General features: G+C 40.4%; 1 protein-coding gene across 1 annotated transcript in view; it reads left to right on the plus strand.

Annotated features, from left to right (window-relative positions):
* The first annotated feature begins 1589 nt into the window (after positions 1-1589).
* The window catches only part of Fbxo16 (F-box protein 16), a 37421-nt gene continuing 20075 nt past the window's right edge, over positions 1590-18935 (plus strand). The window contains exons 1-2 of the mRNA XM_076852265.1: positions 1590-1688; positions 12943-12978. Of these exons, the coding sequence (XP_076708380.1) occupies positions 1590-1688; positions 12943-12978 (135 nt within the window). The remainder of the gene's footprint in view (positions 1689-12942; positions 12979-18935) is intronic.

The following is an 18935-nucleotide window of genomic DNA, read 5'->3' on the forward strand; positions in this document are numbered from 1 at the left end:
TGAAAGATGAGGCAGGACTGTTGTCATTGAAAGGACTCTTACCCTGGCCAGACCCACCTCCTAGAAACACACTCACCTCCAGCTGCTTTGAAGAAAGCTTGGTCCAGGTGATTTCCAGCTTCCCAGAGCCAGGAGAAAGAAAACAACCAGTGCAGACCCTTGGGGCATCACTGAGAAAAGTAGCTTTCTTTTTTTTCCCCCTAATTTAGAAATGGTGTCCAGAATAAGTCAGATTGCTTCCTACCTAAAGTGGGAATAGAGGGAGTTTCTCAGTTTAGAGCAGGAGTTTTTAACCTAGACTAAGCAAAATTTTATGTTCATGGCATTTTTCTAAGGAGAGGATTCATAGCTCTCATTCTCAAAGACCTTTATGACTCTCAAAGAAGAACTCAAAATACCTGCTTTAAAAAGAAGAAAAGGGCCGGAGTTATGTCTCAGCGGTAGAGCGCTTGCCTAGCACATGTGAGGCCCTGGGTTCGATCCTCAGCACCACATAAAAGTAAATTAATAAAAAATAGGTGTTGTGTCCAACTACAATAAAAAATAAATAAAAAGAAGAAAGGTAGAACAACAATAACTATAACAAAAAGAAATATGTAATTTTTAGCTGGGCAGACCTAGACTCAGTGGCCATGCTTTGTACCTGTAATTTACCTGCTCACATGTATTTTTATTGCTGGCTGCTGATTAGTAATACTGTAATGGAGTAACTTCATTTGCCTTTTGTAACTTAGCTAAAAATATAGTGATTCAGATAATGAGCCAGTAGGGGCTGAGAAGAACCCAAGGACTCCTCTGAGGACACAAACACACAAACACATACATAGTGCTTTAATTAAAAGGAGGCAGATGTACACTGGACAACTAAAACCTACAGATTTCCCTGAATAAACTCAAGTCTGTCCATCTCCAAAGCCTCAACTTTGTTCATTACACCATCTGTTTCCAAAATATGTATGCATCAGCCTGGAAGTTTTGTGACTTGGATGTCAGAAAGTTAAGGAGGAGGAGGAGAGTTACTATCACAGGGACAAGAATGAAGTGTTCACTATTGTACTTTTTTTTTTTTTTTTTTTAGTTGTAGATGGACGCAATACCTTTATTTTATATGGTGCTGAGGATCAAACCAGGGCCCAACACATGTGAGACGAGCACTCTACCACCAAGCCACAACCCCAGCTCTGCACTCTGATTCTATATTTAAATATTTCTCTTTTTTAGCTAGGAGAGATTTTGTATGCCCAGCCCCCACTCTGTGATCCAGACTGAGACTGGCCTGGGCATGAAACCTGGCTCTAGCACTTACTGTCTGTGTCACCTTGACTTCCCCTGTGAAGTCACCTGTCTGTGTGTGACTTCTCCTGTGAAATGAGCTAAAACCTACCACCTTACTAACTCCTGAACTTTCCCTGAGCATACATGTAAAGTGCTTCACGTTTAAGATGCTCCCAGCGAGTGCTCTTCCCATCCATTATTCTGCCATCATTCCAAAATTACATGGCATTGGTATTTTTAATATTGTCAGGGTTATGTGTTTTGTTTATTCCAACAGGTATAGTCTTCTTTTTGGAAGAATATTCAGTTATTGCATGATGGCATTTGCACCTCCGAAGAACATAGAATGTCCTAAAATGCAGATAAAGATGAGTACCTGGACACCCCTCAACCACCAGGTTTTGAATAACCAGGTGAGTGGCCAGAGTATCTTCATCAGTTGGATCCATGTCTTAAAGAAAAAACTGGTAGTAAAATTTTGGTTATCATAATATAAACAGGGGCCAGGCCCAATCACACCTATAATCCTGTAATCCCATGTACTCAGAAGGCTGAGGCAAGAGGATCACAAGTTCAAGGTCAGCCTCAACAATGTAGCAAGACCCTGTCTCAAAATAAAAAATACAAAGAACTGGGGATGTAGACCAGTGGTAAAGTACCCCTAGGTTCAACCCCAGCACTAATATATATAATACATTAGTATAATACATATTACATATAATATATATATATATAGGTATATGTGTATAATGGATATATGTAAATTTATTTATGTGTTATATATTGGATATATTATAATATATACGTATAAATAGGAATTATTTAGTATTGTGTGATGGATGAAGTAAAGACAAACAAAGGATTTACTATAAAAAATTTATTGAGGGCTGGGGCTGTAGCTCAGTGGTAGAACACTTGCCTAGCACATGTGAGGTACTGGGTTCAATCCTTAAGCACCACATAAAAATAAACAAGTAAAATAAAGTCCCTCTTCAACCTCAAAATTTTTTTTATAAATTTATTGAAGCTTTGCTATGTGGACAGAACTGGCAATAGACACAGAGTCCCTTGCTTAAGAAGAAAGTGGCTTTGATTTGTTCTTTCTTGCAAAGTCACTCCTGGTCTCTCTCATCTCAGTTGCCTTTTGTCTTCCATCACTGTTCTCCTCTAGAACAACCAGAACTGGAGGAGAAGAGGAGAGGGTGGTCTTCAAAGAGTTCCCCTAAAGAGGTTTTCTTGCTAGAGTTGAGGTTACTGGGTAATGCTGCATATGAAATGTACCAAATGCATAAATTTTGACCTATTGCTCATACTATTCCAGTTATCCTAAGAATATTTCCCATATACATTTTGGGGAAATTAGTAAAATGCACCAAACCAAGCATTGCAGCGGGTGGCTAGAGTGTGAGATTGGCCACCCTCTGGGGGTATCCATTCCTGCTTCGGTGAGGAGTGAAAGTTACCAGTAGGTCTGTGAGCTCCTAATAGCAATCACTATACATAAGGACCACATCAGACAGTAGAACGAATCAGACATAACTTTCCTATGTTCATATATGAATATACAACCATGAAACTCCACATCATGTACAACCACAGAATGGGATCCTAATTAGAATAAATTATACTCCATGTATGTATAATATATCAAAATATACTCTACTATTTTGTATATCTAAAAATAACAAATTTAAAAATAAGAAAATAGCAGGGAGAATATTATGAGAGTGGATAAGGAGGGGGAGGGGTAAAGGAGAGTAATGGGGGGCTGGATATGGTCAAAGTACATTACATGCTGTATGATATGCCACAAGGAAACCCATTATTCTGTATAATTAAAATGCACTAATAAAAAATGAAAAATAAATAAATTATGACCGAATAGTTAGCAGTAAAATACAATCAACCTGTATAAAACTGACCTCATTGTCTTGTTCCTACACATCAGTTCCTCCTCCTGAACACCGCTTTACATCATGTTATTCAGATCAAAAATCTTCCTTCTCCCTGTTGGGTCTGGGAGTTGGTTTTTCCCCCAATTTACAAGCTGAGAAATTAGCCTGTTGCTTATGAAGCAGATGACATTGCTATATCACAGTAAAAGAGACAGATTCCCGGGCCAGAGACAAAGAACATTACCCACAGCACAGCACTCAGGATGAGCAACATGTTCCCCCTAGCTCTTTTGGTCAACCTCGTCCCACAGGGGTGATGCAGAGGGCCCGGATGCATGTCACGGTTGCAGTGGGTGATGCAGTGGGTGAGCGTTATAGTATGCATAAGCAAGCCTGCTCATCCCTCAGGGTTGCCTTCCTGCAATCCAACCTGGATTTGCAGGTGCTCAGGGCTTTGCATTCTTGGCATGGGACAGACATTCAGGAGCAGCAGAGGCCCATGGAGAAGTGTCTACCACCTTGCCTCCACATCTGGCTCATCTTCAAGTCCTGTGAATCTTCCTCCTTGACTTCTCATTCAGGCCCTTTTCTTCATCCGCCTGTGAACCTCCAGCTCCACATCCTCAGATCAGATCCCGGGGACCCCTTGCCATACTGCAAGGGGTAATCCCCTAGCTGGTTTTACTACCTCTGTTCGTACCTACCAATCTTCTGTTGGGGTCCCAGAATGATCTTCCTAGAATACCAATCCTATTACATGAAACTGAAAATGGGCCCCACTCAAAAGGGTGACTTCCAATCCCCATGCATATCCTTGAGACCCCTTCATAGACTAACTTCAGCTACCCTCCCGGCTCCACCCATCCTACTCCTCCTCAGCTCTAATGCATCAGGCTGAGGTTCTCCCTTGTGTCTCCAGTGCCTGGGAGGATCCTGGAGCACAATAGATAGAGCCAGCGCAGATCCTTCCTGGTCCCCTTTCATTGACTCCTCTTCTGATTCTGTCATCGTCTTCCTTAGCCCAGAGTCAGCCCTTTACTTCTCTAACCCTAACAGATATGCTAATCCCTCCAGCAAAGCTGCCTCTCAGTATTCTCTGCTCCTCTGACTTGAAACACCAGCGATTTCTAAGAGATAGAAGAGCTGGGCAGGAATGGGTATAGTGAGAAATAAAATGAAGAGAGCCTAAAAAGGAAAAAGATAAGGAAATTGGGGGTTAGGGAGGGAGGCAGGAGAACCAAAAGGAAAGGCAGAGATAGAAAGATTGATCCTGCTTTTATCTATAGCCGTGAACACCAAACAAGAATGTTGAAAATTTTTTCTTTCCCTGTAACAATTATTTACTGAGCACCTGTTTGCAACACTCTTGGTGCACCGACAGTTTATATAACAGCTTATCTGCTTTCCCCCCAAAACTTCAGTGTTTAATTTTGAAATCTGTTTTCCCATAGAATTGTGAAGGTTTTACTCACATGTGAAAAAGTGACTTGAATTGAAATACAAATTTGTTGGATGCCCTGATTTCCAGAAATTTTTCCTGAAAAAATCAAGAGTCTTGATCAATGTAGCTGCCATGGAAAAGAAATTGATTTAATAGCCAAAAAATACCTGAATGGGACTGAGGACATAGCTCAGTGGTAGAGCGCTTGCCTGGCATGTATGAGGCACTGGGTGTGATCTTCAGCACCACAAAAATAAATAAAGTAAAGGTTTTGTGTCTTTCTACAACAAAACAAAACAAACAAAAACCTGAGTGCTTTTCACAGGTTGGGTAACTAGAGATATGGTTTTTTGGTTTGTTGTTGTTTTTTCTTGTGGCTTTAGGGATTGAATCCAGGGCCTAAAGAATGCTAGGGAAGTGCTCTACCACTGAACTATACTCCCAACCCCAGGAAGCAGATTCTGAGGTGAACATTTAAAGATCACCTGCAGGGCAGGAGAAGGGAGGCAGAGAAAGATGTGGGGTTTGGGGCAAAGGAAGAAGGTAGGCTGGAATGCACCTCCACAAGGCCTCTGTGACCCCATGGTATACCCTGAAGCCACCTGGTCCCCCAGTGTTTTAGTCAGCTTTCTCACTGCTGTGACTAAAGGATCTGACCAGAACAACTAAAGAGGAGGAAAAGTTTATTTGAGGTCTCACGGTTTCAGAGGTCTTATTCCATAGAAGGCTGGCTCCATTCCTCCAGGCTCTAGATGAGGCAGAATATCATGGTGGGAAAGGGTGGTGGAGGGAAGCAGCTCACATCATGGTGACCAGGAGGCAGAGAGAGACAAATATATACCCCATAACTATGCCCCAATTCCCACCTTCTGCAGCCACACCCTACCACTTCAATTAATCCTATGAGGGATTAATTCATTAATTGGGTTAAGACTCACAACCCAGGGCTCAAGCGGTAGCGCGCTCACCTGGCATGCGTGCGGCCCGGGTTCGATCCTCAGCACCACTACAAACAACAATGTTGTGTCCACCGAAAACTAAAAAATATATATATATATATATATAAAAAAAAATATATATATATATATATATATATTTAAAAAAAAATACTCACAACCCAATCGTTTCTCCTCTGAACCTTCTTGCAGTGTCTCACGTGTGAGCTTTTGGGAGAAACCTTACATTCAAATCATAAAACCCGAGTGATCTTACAATCCAGCAAATCCTTCACACTTCCACACTGACCATTGAGTGGATGTTAGCTGCTCCCTCCTCTCAAGAAGGCCTGACCTCAGCAAGGCAGCTCTCTCAAGCTCATGGCTGTCAATCAACAGCCTCCCCGCAGGTGCAGGAATAAATCCTTCAGTGGGGGGGGGGGGATCACTACATCACAGCAAGTCTTACATTGCCTTATCTCGGTTTGTTAATGGATTTTGTCACATTTACTGATAATTTCTAGAGAAAACATTTGTTTTATTGTTTAGAACTACCCTATCCCAAAAACTTATATTTTGGTTTAAGTAGATTCTAGTGTTGAGTAAAATTTTTCCTTTAAAAATTGTTGCACATGCTGAGTGCAGTGGCACATGCCTGTAAATTTCAAAGACTCTGGAGGCTGAGGCAGAAGGATTACAAGTTTGAAGCCAGCCTCATCAATTTAGCAAGACCCTCACCAACTTAATAAGACCTTGTCTCAAAAAAAAAAAAAAAAAAAAAAAAAAGTTCTAGGGATATAGTTGTGTGGTAAAGTGTCCTTGGGTTCAATCCCCAGTACCAAAAAAAAAAACAACAAAAAAACAAAAGATAACTTTGCATGAGTGTAACACACACACACACACACACACACACACACACACACGTATATCAATGTGCATAGACCATACATAGAATTTGTATATGATGAGCATGCCTGTAATCCCAGCAGCTTGGGAGGCTGAGGCAGGAGGATCATGGGTTCAAAACCAACCTCAGCAAAATTGAGGTGCTAAGCAACCCACTGAGACCCTGTCTCTAAATAAAATACAAAATAAGGCTGGGGATATGACTCAGTGGTTGGGTGCCCCTTAGTTCATCCCCAATACCCCCGCCCAAAAAAGATTTATATATGATTATACCAAAAAAAAGGAATTGTATATGATTATGATTCCCCAAAAAAGTTAGAAGGGTATTGGTGGCTGGAGGGGGGGTGTCTGTAGAAGAAACAGATTTCATTTGTTTACTTTTATGGTGCACTATGTTTCAAATTTTAATTTTAAAATGAATACAAATAAAACAAAGAACAATGACTTTAGGAACTGAAAATGTGCTCCAGATCAGCTGTCCCAATAATTTCCTGCAGGCCTTGAGAAAGTCACTACCATTTCTGAACTCTGTCTCCTTTGTAAAATGAATGGTTTAGGTCAGGTGACCTCCACGGTCCCTTTCATATCTAACATTCCGACTGTGTAAAAGGAATTAAAAATAGATGTCCAAGGACACGGTGGCCAAACGGCAACCACACAGTGATTTCAAGGGGTTTTCTACACTTCAAAACCAGGACATTGCCACCAAAGATCAATGTAATCGTGAGATCCAAGTTCGTTTTTGTTCGAGTCTTGTCTTCTATTCTGTGGTACAATGTGAAGTACATAACTATCTCTGACTGAAATAAGAGCCACAGGATTTTAACTTCACAGCAGGCTTTAAGCAGAGAGAGACTGAATTCAAATTTAGATGCCTTCAAAAAACAAAAAAGCAGTAGATTACAAAGTAATGCAAGCATGAGAACTTTAAGTGGAAGAATGCTTTAAAAGTATGGACCTCTTTGCCAAACAATGTCGTCATTAAAAATGATCCTTACTACTGACAAAAAGTAACATGCTGACAAATGGGTTGATTTGATTGGCCCTAGCAGTCATTTCACTATGTACACCTTAAATATATACCATTGAAAGAAAGAAAAACAAGCGATCCACATTTATTTCTTTATCTGCATTTCTTTTCTTTAATCCACATTTCTTTTTTTAATTTTTTTAATTAGTTGTTCAAAACATTACAAAGTTCTTGACATATCATATTTCATACATTTGATTCAAGCGGATTATGAACTCCCATTTTTACCCTATATACATAATGCAGATTCACATCGGTTACACATCCACTTTTTTACCTACTGCCATACTAGTGTATGTTGTATTCTGCTGCCTTTCCTATCCTCTACTATCCCCCCTCCCCTCCCCTTCCCTCCCCTCCCCTCCCCTCCCTTCCCGTCTTCTCTCCCTACCCCATCTACTGTAATTCATTTCTCTCTCTTGTTTTTTTCCCCTTTCCCCTCACTTCCTCTTATATGTAATTTTGTATAACAATGAGGGTCTCCTTCCTTTACCATGCAATTTCCCTTCTCTCTGTCTTTCCCTCCCCTCTCTCATCCCTGTTTAGTGGTGATCTTCTCATGCTCTTCCTTTCTATTCTGTTCTTAGTTGCTCTCCTTATATCAAAGAAGACATTTGGCATTTATTTTTTAGGGATTGGCTAGCTTCACTTAGCATAATCTGCTCTAGTGCCATCCATTTCCCTGCAAATTCCATGATTTTTGTCATTTTTTTAGTGCAGAGTAATACTCCATTGTGTATAAATGCCACATTTTTTTTAATCCATTCATCTATTGAAGGGCATCTAGGTTGGTTCCACAGTCTAGCTATTGTGAATTGTGCTGCTATGAACATTGTTGTAGCTGTGTCCCTAAAGCACGTTCTTTTAAGGTCTTTAGGGAATAGTCTAAGAAGGGGAATAGCTGGGTCAAATGGTGGTTCCATTCCCAGCTTTCCAAGGAATCTCCATACTGCTTTCCAAATTGGCCGCACCAATTTGCATTCCCACCAGCAATGTACAAGTGTACCCTTTTCCCCACATCCTCGCCAGCACTTGTTGTTGTTTGACTTCCTAATGGCTGTCAATCTCACTGGAGTGAGATGGTATCTTAGGGTGGTTTTGATTTGCATTTCTCTGACTGCTAGAGATGATGAGCATTTTTTCATGTACTTGTTGATTGATTGTATGTCCTCCTCTGAGAAGTGTCTGTTCAGGTCCTTGGCCCATTTGTTGATTGGGTTATTTGTTATTTTATTGTTTAATTTTTTGAGTTCTTTATATACTCTGGATATTAGGGCTCTATCTGAAGTGTGAGGAGTAAAAATTTGTTCCCATGATGTAGGCTCCCTATTTACCTCTCTTATTGTTTCTCTTGCTGAGAAAAAAACTTTTTAGTTTAAGTAAGTCCCATTTGTTGATTCTTGTTATTAACTCTTGTGCTATGGGTGTCCTATTAAGAAATTTGGAGCCCGACCCCACAGTCTGTAGATCAGAGCCAACTTTTTCTTCTATCAGACGCAGAGTCTCTGATTTGATATCAAGCTCCTTGATCCATTTTGAGTTAACTTTTGTGCATGGTGAGAGAAAGGGATTCAGTTTCATTTTGTTGCATATGGATTTCCAGTTTTCCCAGCACCATTTGTTGAAGATGCTATCCTTCCTCCATTGCATGCTTTTAGCCCCTTTATCAAATATAAGATAGTTGTAACTTTGTGGATTAGTCTCTGTGTTCTCTATTCTGTACCATTGGTCCACCCGCCTGTTTTGGTACCAGTACCATGCTGTTTTTGTTACTATTGCTCTGTAGTATAATTTGAAATCTCTATACCGCCTGATTCACACTTCCTGCTTAGAGTTGCTTTTGCTATTCTGGGTCTTTTATTTTTCCATATGAATTTCATGATTGCTTTATCTATTTCTACAAGAAATGTCATTGGGATTTTGATTGGCATTGCATTGAACCTATAGAGAACTTTTGGTAATATCGCCATTTTGATGATGTTAGTTCTGCCTATCCATGAACAGGGTATATTTTTCCATCTTCTAAGATCTTCTTCTATTTCTCTCTTTAGGGTTTTGTAGTTTTCATTGTATAAGTCTTTCACCTCTTTTGTTAGGTTGATTCCTAAGTATTTTTTTTTTTTTTGAGGATATTGTGAGTGGGGTGTTTTTCCTCATTTCCATTTCAGAAGTTTTGTCACTGATATACAGGAATGCCTTTGATTTATGCATGTTGATTTTATATCCTGCCACTTTGCTGAATTCATTTATTAATTCTAGTAGTTTCTTTGTAGACCCTTTTGGGTCTTCTAGGTATAGAATCATGTCGTCCGCAAATAGTGATAATTTAAGTTCTTCTTTTCCTATTTTTATGCCTTTAATTTCTTTTGTCTGTCTAATTGCTCTGGCCAGTGTTTCGAGGACTATATTGAATAGAAGTGGTGATAGAGGGCATCCCTGTCTTGTTCCAGATTTTAGAGGGAATGTGTTCCAGATTTTAGAGGGAATGTCATTTTTTTTATTAAAAAAATTTTAAACTTATACTTATTTATTTTTATGCAGTGCTGAGGATCAAATCCAGTGCCTCAAACATGCTAGGCAAGCACTCTATCACTGAGCCCCAATCCCAGCCCCATAATCCACATTTCTTTTAGAGACGATTTATACATGTAGTACATTACATGTTAAAACAGTTTTGTGAGAAAAGGCACCTTGTTGCCATCAATCAGCCATAATTTAGGAACCCTGAAATATCTCCCTCCTACACTGTAATGATGTCACATGGTGAAATATGTAATTGCAGTGTCAACAGACTAAAATAACAACCGTGGGATTTTGACTTAACAGCAGGCTCTGGGTAAACTGTGATATAAACAGACTGCAGCATTCTGCATGAAAGGAAGATCCATTTTAATACTTCCATTTTGCATAGACATTTTGTCTTCCAGCTCTTCAAAATGAAGAACCTGATTGCGAATCTTTGGAGTGAGGATTCGCTCCAAATTGGGGACCATAAGACCATCAGCCCCTACCAAGGACCTGACAGTGAAATGGTTAGCTCCAAATCATCTTCCTTGTCAAAGGTCATGTCAGAACCTGATCTGAGGTCTCCTGACTTCCAGTCTGGTGCTTCTCATCTACCCCTTCACACCCACCAGTTTCGACTTGGGTGTAGACGCCTGAATGACTGGGTTTGCCCTGACCCTACTTATACAGTGCCTTTGCTTCAGTCAGAGTAACACTTCCACTCCCACCTCATTCCCTTCCTGCTGCATTTATTTTTTTTCTTTTCTCTTTCTTGTCTTTTTAAGTTAGTTGTAGATGGACCCAGTACCTTTGTTTCGTTTATTTATTTTTATGTGGTGTTCAGGATCTAACCCAGTGCCTCACATGTGCTGGGCAGGCGCTCTGCCACTGAGCCCCAGCCCCAGCCCCCTGCTGCGTTTTTGTAGACTATCCTGCCTCTCCCAGTGAGTGTCCTCTGCTTCCTATGAGCCACAACATTGGTGGACACCATGAGGATGCATCCCAACCTCCTTTTCAAATCTCAGTTGTGGCTCAGAACCTACGCTTCTTCCCATTGTCAGACACAAGTTCATGGGGAATTGAGGGCTGGAATTCAGGATGGGGAAGACCCAAGTTCTAGTGAGGGATCAAAGTGTAGAGGGGAGTTGAACAGAGTTTACAACCAGTGATTTTTAAAACATCTATGAATATAACCTCTTTGGTCTTCAGCTTGTCCTTTCTGAAATAAGGAAATCTAACAAAAAGAGCTTTAGGATTTCTTTTAGCTCTGAAATGCTATGACTTCTGAAGCTCTCTGTGGTTATTCAGTTAGCTAGTCTAGGGTCTGCTCTGGAACCTGCACCGGCTGGCTCTGTGGAGCATGCAGGAGAATGGGGTTCTGGTGGGCTTGGGATCAGAGCCCACAGAGAGCAAGTTCAAGAATTGTGGAGACCAGTGCAGCATGCACTGGCCTGGGGAGGGAGCTCGCTGGCAAGCTGGCCGCCCTGGTGGCTTGGGTTGGGCAACAGGTGACCAATCTGGAAGAGTTCAGGATGTGCTGGAATCCAGATTTTTAAAAATCTCCTGTGTTCCATAGCTTCTCTTCTGTTTTCATCTAGAAAATCTGAGTTTGTCTATTGCTCTTATTTGTCCTGGTGGCAGTTTATTGTGGGGAGGGATCTTCTTCTTCTTAATGTGTGAAGCGTCTACCTGTGATGTAGAGATACCCCAGACAGGAGCAAAAGCAGCATTCCACGGTCCCCAGTCGGTTGTTGAAGCAGTTATTTCAGTTCCTGTTTCATATGCTCCTGGCAACCAGAGTCTGAGAGTCTAAAAAGGAAAGGAAAGCATTATGGAGCCATAAAACCCGCTCCTCGTCCTCCCCCATAAAAAGGGAAGAAATAGGTCTGAGCCGCCTCTCCAAGCAGGGACATTCTTGCAGTGCTGGAATTTAGGTAGTGCCAAGGAGAAGGAGAAAACATCCATCCGATTCTGAAAGCTGACAGAGGGTGTATGTGTTGGAGGGAGAGAGACATTCACATATGTTCATTACTTCTCTTCCTCTTCTCAAACCCCCTCCTCTGCCAAACATACCCACATTAGTCTTCCCCTCCTCACTTGCTCAGATCCACATATGCACTGATGCTCAAAAAAACACCTAGACACCAACATATAAATACAGTCCCACTGTACTGCTACATCCATAAGGATATCCAGCCTCACAACCACATGCATTCAGTTCAACAAATGCATTCAGCACTGCACATTGGAGATGGCAACATGAAGGAGGGAGGCATGGTTTCTATCCACACCGTACGGAAAAATAAACCTCTACAGCTGAATACACAGTCGCAAGCCCAGAGGTACCCAGAAATTACTAACCCTACAAACATAATAAGTACCGCGACACCCATTTATATGTGTACACACTGAAATATAAAATCAAGGGGCTAGGGTTGTGGCTCAGTGGTAGAGCACTTGCCTAGCATGTATGAGGCACTGGGTTCGAGTCTCAGTACCACATATAAATAAATAAAAAATAAAGGTTCATTGACAACCAAAGAATATTAAAAACTAAATAAATAAATAAATAAATAAAATCTGCTCATTCATAAATTTTATAAATTCTCACACCACTAGTGTTGATATGTTTTGGAGGGGGAACACCATTTTTCCTTTTTTTCCCCGTTTGTTTATCTCCTTTCAAAAACTAAAATTGACTTCTCTTTACAATTCCATTTTTTTCTTATTTCTCTTAAAGAACAATCATTCTTTTTTATGTATTTCACATGGAGAAATACATTGCCTATGTTAAAAATAAGTAAAGTACCCTTCCGGGAATGACACCGGATTCTTCATACTGAGTTGACGACGTAGTGAATACTTATTTACTGATCCTTCAATGATGCTGTTCTTGTAATGGATATTTTGAACCATGATATATGAAGTCACCCAATTCTCTCTTACCTATTGCAGGTATTTGAAGAAAGAAAAGCTCTGCTTGGAAAATGGGTAAGCATTTAAAACATGGCTATTTCTGCATTATCATCTGCTGTAGTCTGTTCAGGCTGCTATAATAAAAACCATAGACTGAGTGCCTTGTAAACAACAGATGTTGATTTTTCTTAGTTCTGGGGCTTGAAGTCCAAGGTCAGGGTGCTGGCAGATTCAGTGTCTGGTGAGTCTTCTCCAAGGCCAGCCATCTCGCTGTGTCCTACTGTGGCAGAAAAGGGGAGAGAGCTCTCTGGGGTCTCTTTTATAAGAGCACTAATCCCACTCATGAGGGCTCCACCCTCATGACCTAATCACCCCAAGGCCCCTGCCCCCTAATCCCATCACACTGGAGTTTAGGATGTCAATATATCAATTTGAAGGACACAAATACTCAGTCTATGGCTTTATCACAGAGCCCCAGGAATTCAGCCTGGACTTCCTACTGCCGTGTGCATGCTCATTTCCTGAGAAGCATGATGGGTGCTTTCTGTGTTCACAGCTAGGGTTCAGTCAGGAGACAGGAATCATGTTATTTTAACAGACAGAATTTAATGAAAGGATAGATTTAACAAATATTAGAAAATGGAAAACCTGAGAAGGGAGCACTGAGTTTCCATGGTGATAGAGCTGGGGTACTACCAGCCATACTGATACCCCCAGGGCTCAGAGGGAGGACCTCCGGCCCAAAGTTCTAAGGAATAGAGTAGCTGACATCACAGCCAGCTGCTTCTGCTTGTGTGAGGGAGCATGGCAGTGTTCAGGGGTAAAAAAAACACCTGGACCCTAGAGTCAACTGCTGCCATCAGGGCAAAGAGTCCGGATGATCCTCCCAGGAACAGCAAGCAAATGGAGAGGAGTGTGTCTCTTCTTCCTTAGTTGCCCTCTAGTGCCTCCCCACAGGCAGCACTTAGTGGGCAGCTGGCTGTCAAAGAAGAAATATGGCTGCAGAGCCCCAACCTCCTGTGCTCACAAAGGAGAATATAGACATTGGGGTTTGGACCTGAGAGGAGGATGGTCCTTAGTAACCAGCACAGTTCACTCAGCACTCCACATCCTTTTATAGCCTCCACCTGCACTGAAACTTCACAAGTGAACTCTAACAACCTCGGGCTCTTGCCTACCAAGGTACAAATGTCCTTCATCACTAATGAGAACTTTCTCATCTGTTACTCAAATGGGGAGACTGAGAATCCCAATGGTCATGGTCCATCCCTGAGTGGTAATCAAAGGATCTATATATCTGGGCAATGGATGTTACTTGTCAAATTCCTCTACAGTCCCACCTAAATGTTCTCTGCTACCCAGGAGAATTGAAAACACGTGGTCATACAAAAACTCACACAAAAATGTCCACAGCAGCAACATTCAGTACAGTCATAAAGCGTAAGTGGTCCAAATGTCCATCAACAGATGAATGAATAGATGAAATGTGGTGTGAGCATATGATGGGAATATTTATTCAGCTATAAAAAAAAAGGAAATTCTGACACATACCACAACTGGATGAACGTTGAAGACATTGTGCTAAGTGAAATAAGCCAGTCACAAGAACAAAAGTGGAGTAGAGGTGATCAGGGGATGGGGAGTTGGTGTTTAAGGGGCACAGAGTTTAGAATGATGAAAAGTTCTGGAGAGGGCGTTGGTTGCACAACAGCATATCTAATCCCACTGCACTGTACTCTTGTAAATGGTTAAAGGGGTAAATCTTAGATATATTTTAGCAAAACTAAAAAGTAAGGGTTAAAAAAAAAAAGGAATGAAGCACTGATGCATGCTGGACTGTGTAAACATTTTACTGAGTGAAAGAAGCCAAACAGAGACAACATATGGTGTGATTCCATTTATATGAAATGTTCAGAATGGCAAATATACAGAGACAGAAAGAGATATTAGCAGTTTCCAAGGAATAAGGGAGGAAGGACATGGAAAGTGACTGTAATGGGCCCGGGGTTTCTTTCTGGGGAATGAAATGCTCTGAGATTAGATAGTGGTGATGGTTGCATGATCTTGTGAATGTACTAAAAAATCAGCCAATTTATACTTTAAATACTGAATTCTATGGAACGTGACTTATATTCAAATTTTTAAAAGACCAAGACTCTGAGGTTCATTTGGCTAAAGACTAATGGAAAGTACTAGTTCTGGATCTTTTCTGTATTGTTCTGGAAACCCCCGTGTAGGTGTATTTATTAACTTAAGTTTTTAAAAAAATCATACATTTTTAAAATTGTATACAAAATGTAATCCTCTGTAAGGATGCACATGAAAAGGGGTAATATCAATTTTCTCCAGGGAGGAGAATTTTGTATCCGGAACAGGATGGAAATGACTTGTTTCATTGAATAGCCTTTTATACCTTATGGTATTTTTTTTCTTTCAGTACTGGGGATTGAATCCAGGGGAACTCTGTCACCAAGCTTCACCCCGACCCTGTTCATTTTAAGACAGGGGCTTGCTAAATAGCCCAGGCTGGCTTTGAACTCACAATCCTCCTGCCTAAGCCTCCCAAGTAGCTGGAATTGCAGGAGTGTACCACCACACTCAGCCTATACCTTATGATCACAAAATAATAGTAAAAAAATTCTCAAAATAATAAAATTTGGGACTGGGGTTGTGGCTCAGTGGTAGAACTCTCCCCTAGCACATGTGAGGTGCTGGGTTTGATCCTCAGCACCGCATACAAATAAATAAGTAAAATAAAGGTATTGTGTCCACCTGCAGCTAAATTTTTTAATAATAATAATAATAATAAAATTTCACCATAGTGAATCTTCAGATCATGTACAACCACAAGACTGGGATCCTAATTAGAATAAGATGTACTCCGTGTTTGTATAAATATGTCAAAATATACTCTCCTCTCATGTATAACTAAAAAGAACACATAAAAAAACTATAAGCAAAAATAAATAAATAAAATTTTATGTTAAAAATGTACCAAAAAGCCAGGCATGATGGCACAAGCCTGTAATCCTAGCTGCTCGAGAGGCTGAGCCGGGAGGATTGTGAGTTCAAAGTCAGCCTCAGTAGCTGTGAGGCACTAAGCAACTCAGTGAGACCCTGTCTCTAAATAAAATACAAAATAAGGGTGGAGATGTGGCTTAGTGGTGAGTGCCCCTGAGCTCAATCCCTTGTACATTCCCCCCCGCGCCGTCAAAAAATGTACTAAAAATTAAGAAATGAAAACATTTCAAAATTTAAAAACCTAGTTGAATTTTTCTGTTCTATTTATATTTAAAATTAATTTTGCATTTGTTTCCAACAATTTATAAAGGGACTTATTTAGAATGACCTAGTTTTGCACAGTTTTTCTACATTGATATAATCAGGGCTAATGTTCAGCCAATACTCTTGATATGGTTGACCAGCTTCTGTCTATTTTGGTTGGTTGGTGGCATTGCCAGTTGTTAAATGTTTTTAATAATTATTCTGGATAAAACTCAAAGTCTTCAAACAACAACAACTTCCTCCTCCTCCTCCTCTACCTTCTCCTCCTCCTCCTCCTCCTCCTCCTCCTCCTCCTCCTCCTCCTCTTCCTCCTCCTCCTACCAGGGATTGAACCCAGGGGCACTTTAACCACTGAGTCACATCTCCAACCCCCCTCCTTTATTTTTTTTTTAATTTAGAGACAGGGTCTCACTAAGTCGCTTAGAGCCTCAATAAATTGCTGAGGCTGGCCATGAACTTGTGATCCTCCTGCCTCAGACTTTGGAGGTGCTGGTATTACAGGCATGCACTACCAGGGATGGTTTCTATCTTCTTTCTCATTGTATATCCCTAGATATTGCCAGGCATTTAATAATTATTTTCTGAATGAATAAATGATATTCCGTTATTTTTTCTTTTGTCCTACAGCAATCTTGTTCCTCAAATGCACTAAATCATGTTAGATAGGTACTCCCACAATACCTAATGCGAGAGAAAGGAGAAATAAATATACCAAATTTTAATTTAGTATCACTTGAGATTTTAATTGTAGGGATCAAGTTTTTATTTTAAAGTTTAACCTAGCATTAAAAGTAAAGTTGTTTTTAAAACCTGTGCAGAGATAAGACATAATATGATTCTTATTTGATAACAGACAATCCCAAAGTATTGTATATTTGGATATCAGCTTTCACTTTTGTTCATGTGTGCACATGGTTCTGTCTGCTGTTTTGTACAGCAGCAAACAAAGTAAGAGAAACTAAAAGATCTCTGCATTACTGTGCCATGCTGCTCCTTAATCCCTCATCTTTCAAATCCTCTCTGCTCTTCAATCCCAGTTAGAGAAGGAAATTGCCTCCCAAATCTGCTGAAAATATCAACATGGAAGAATTTGCATTTAAAAGCCTCTTGGACTTTCTCTCAGCTTCTGATATGTTGTTAGCCAAAATAATGGCAATATAAAAAATTAATAAAGTGGAGGTGTACTTTGTATACTTCTTTTCTTTTTTTGGCCAATTTAGGCAAGCTCTCTACTACGGAGCAATATTGCATCCCTAATAAAGTGGATGATATCATTGCATCACTTTTAACTTGCTGGAAGCAACCATAATCAGAGTTAAAATTTTAAAAGAAACAGGGAACACTGTTTTGCACATTGTCTGATAGCTATAGGATGTAGTTTAGTGTTAGAGCACTTACGTGGCATGCAGAAGGCCCTGGGTTTGATCCCTAGCACCAGGAAAGAAGAAGAAAAAAGGAAGACAAAAAGATAGGATTAACACCTAGGACATATAAGGAGACCCTGCAAATCAACTTTTTGAAAATCCATGAACAAAGTACAAATATCCCTACAAAATAAGAACAAGAATATACAATAATAAGTAAATAGCCAATAAACACTAAAACTATTCTCTGTTTCACTGTAATCAGATAAATGCAAACTAAAACAATGAAACCCCAATTCTCTCCCCCTTGCCTATGTGGCAAAACTTGAAGAGAGAGTTAAATCCAGTTTAAATAAGGAATCGCTGGGGAGCAGGAGGATGCTCTCAAATACAATTCAAGGGAATGTCAAATGGTAAAGACTATTTAGTTTGGGTGAAAGCTTTTTAAAGACAGTTTGATAAGATCTACTAAATTTTAAAAACATGTACCCTTTGAACCTGTAATTCCACTTTTATTTACCTGTAGTAGAAAAATATTTATGTGGGACTTGAAAAGCATACCAGAATATTGGAGTTTTTTTTTTTTTTTTGGTAAAGAATTGAAATGGTATCAGTAGGGCTGGGGATATTGCTCATTGGTAGAGCAGCACTTGCCTAGCATGCCCAAGGCCAAGGGTTCAATAAAGAAAAATGAAGAGGTTATCAGTAGTAAATAGAGGGCTGGGATGTGGGGTAATAGAAGAGCACTTGCCTAATATGCATAAAAATAAGTCCTGAGTTTGATCTCCAGTTCTGGGGGGGAGGGATTAAATAAAAGAAAAATAAGTGAATCGAGCAAATAGATTATGGCATATCTGAGACAGGGATTTAGGATAAAGAGAGAGAGAGAGATTGAATCTTACGGGAAATGCCCACAAGCCATTGAGATGCACAAAGCACAGCTGTAGTCTTGAACTTAAGTGACGTGCCCTTGGCCCATGCCCTTGTAAAAAGAGGAAAATGTGCAAGCCAAGGAAAACTGTCTGGAAACCGTGTGGCTCCACCCTGCCTCCACCTCTGCCTAGCCCTCTGTAAATGTTAACACCTCACCTTCTCCCTTGAGTCCTTACTCCAAAGCAGTCTTTTGAGACTGCCCCCTTCCCCCTCGAATATGTATATATTTTCCTAAATAAACCTCAGTCTATGCCTTTGACTGGGATGTGCTGAAATTCTTTCCATCATATATGCCAAGAATACCACTGATCCTGAGTCAAGTTCCTCTTCTTCCCAGGAACTCCTGGGACCCTTTTCAGGAGACATCTCTCTCCTGCAACATATTCATCCTACTGGGAATGAATACATTCTGGAGTTCATTAAGACATGTATGGCTATTCCGTAGTATTC

This window comes from Callospermophilus lateralis, chromosome 4 (genome assembly GCF_048772815.1).
Source record: "Callospermophilus lateralis isolate mCalLat2 chromosome 4, mCalLat2.hap1, whole genome shotgun sequence".
Taxonomy (NCBI): Eukaryota; Metazoa; Chordata; class Mammalia; order Rodentia; family Sciuridae; genus Callospermophilus; species Callospermophilus lateralis.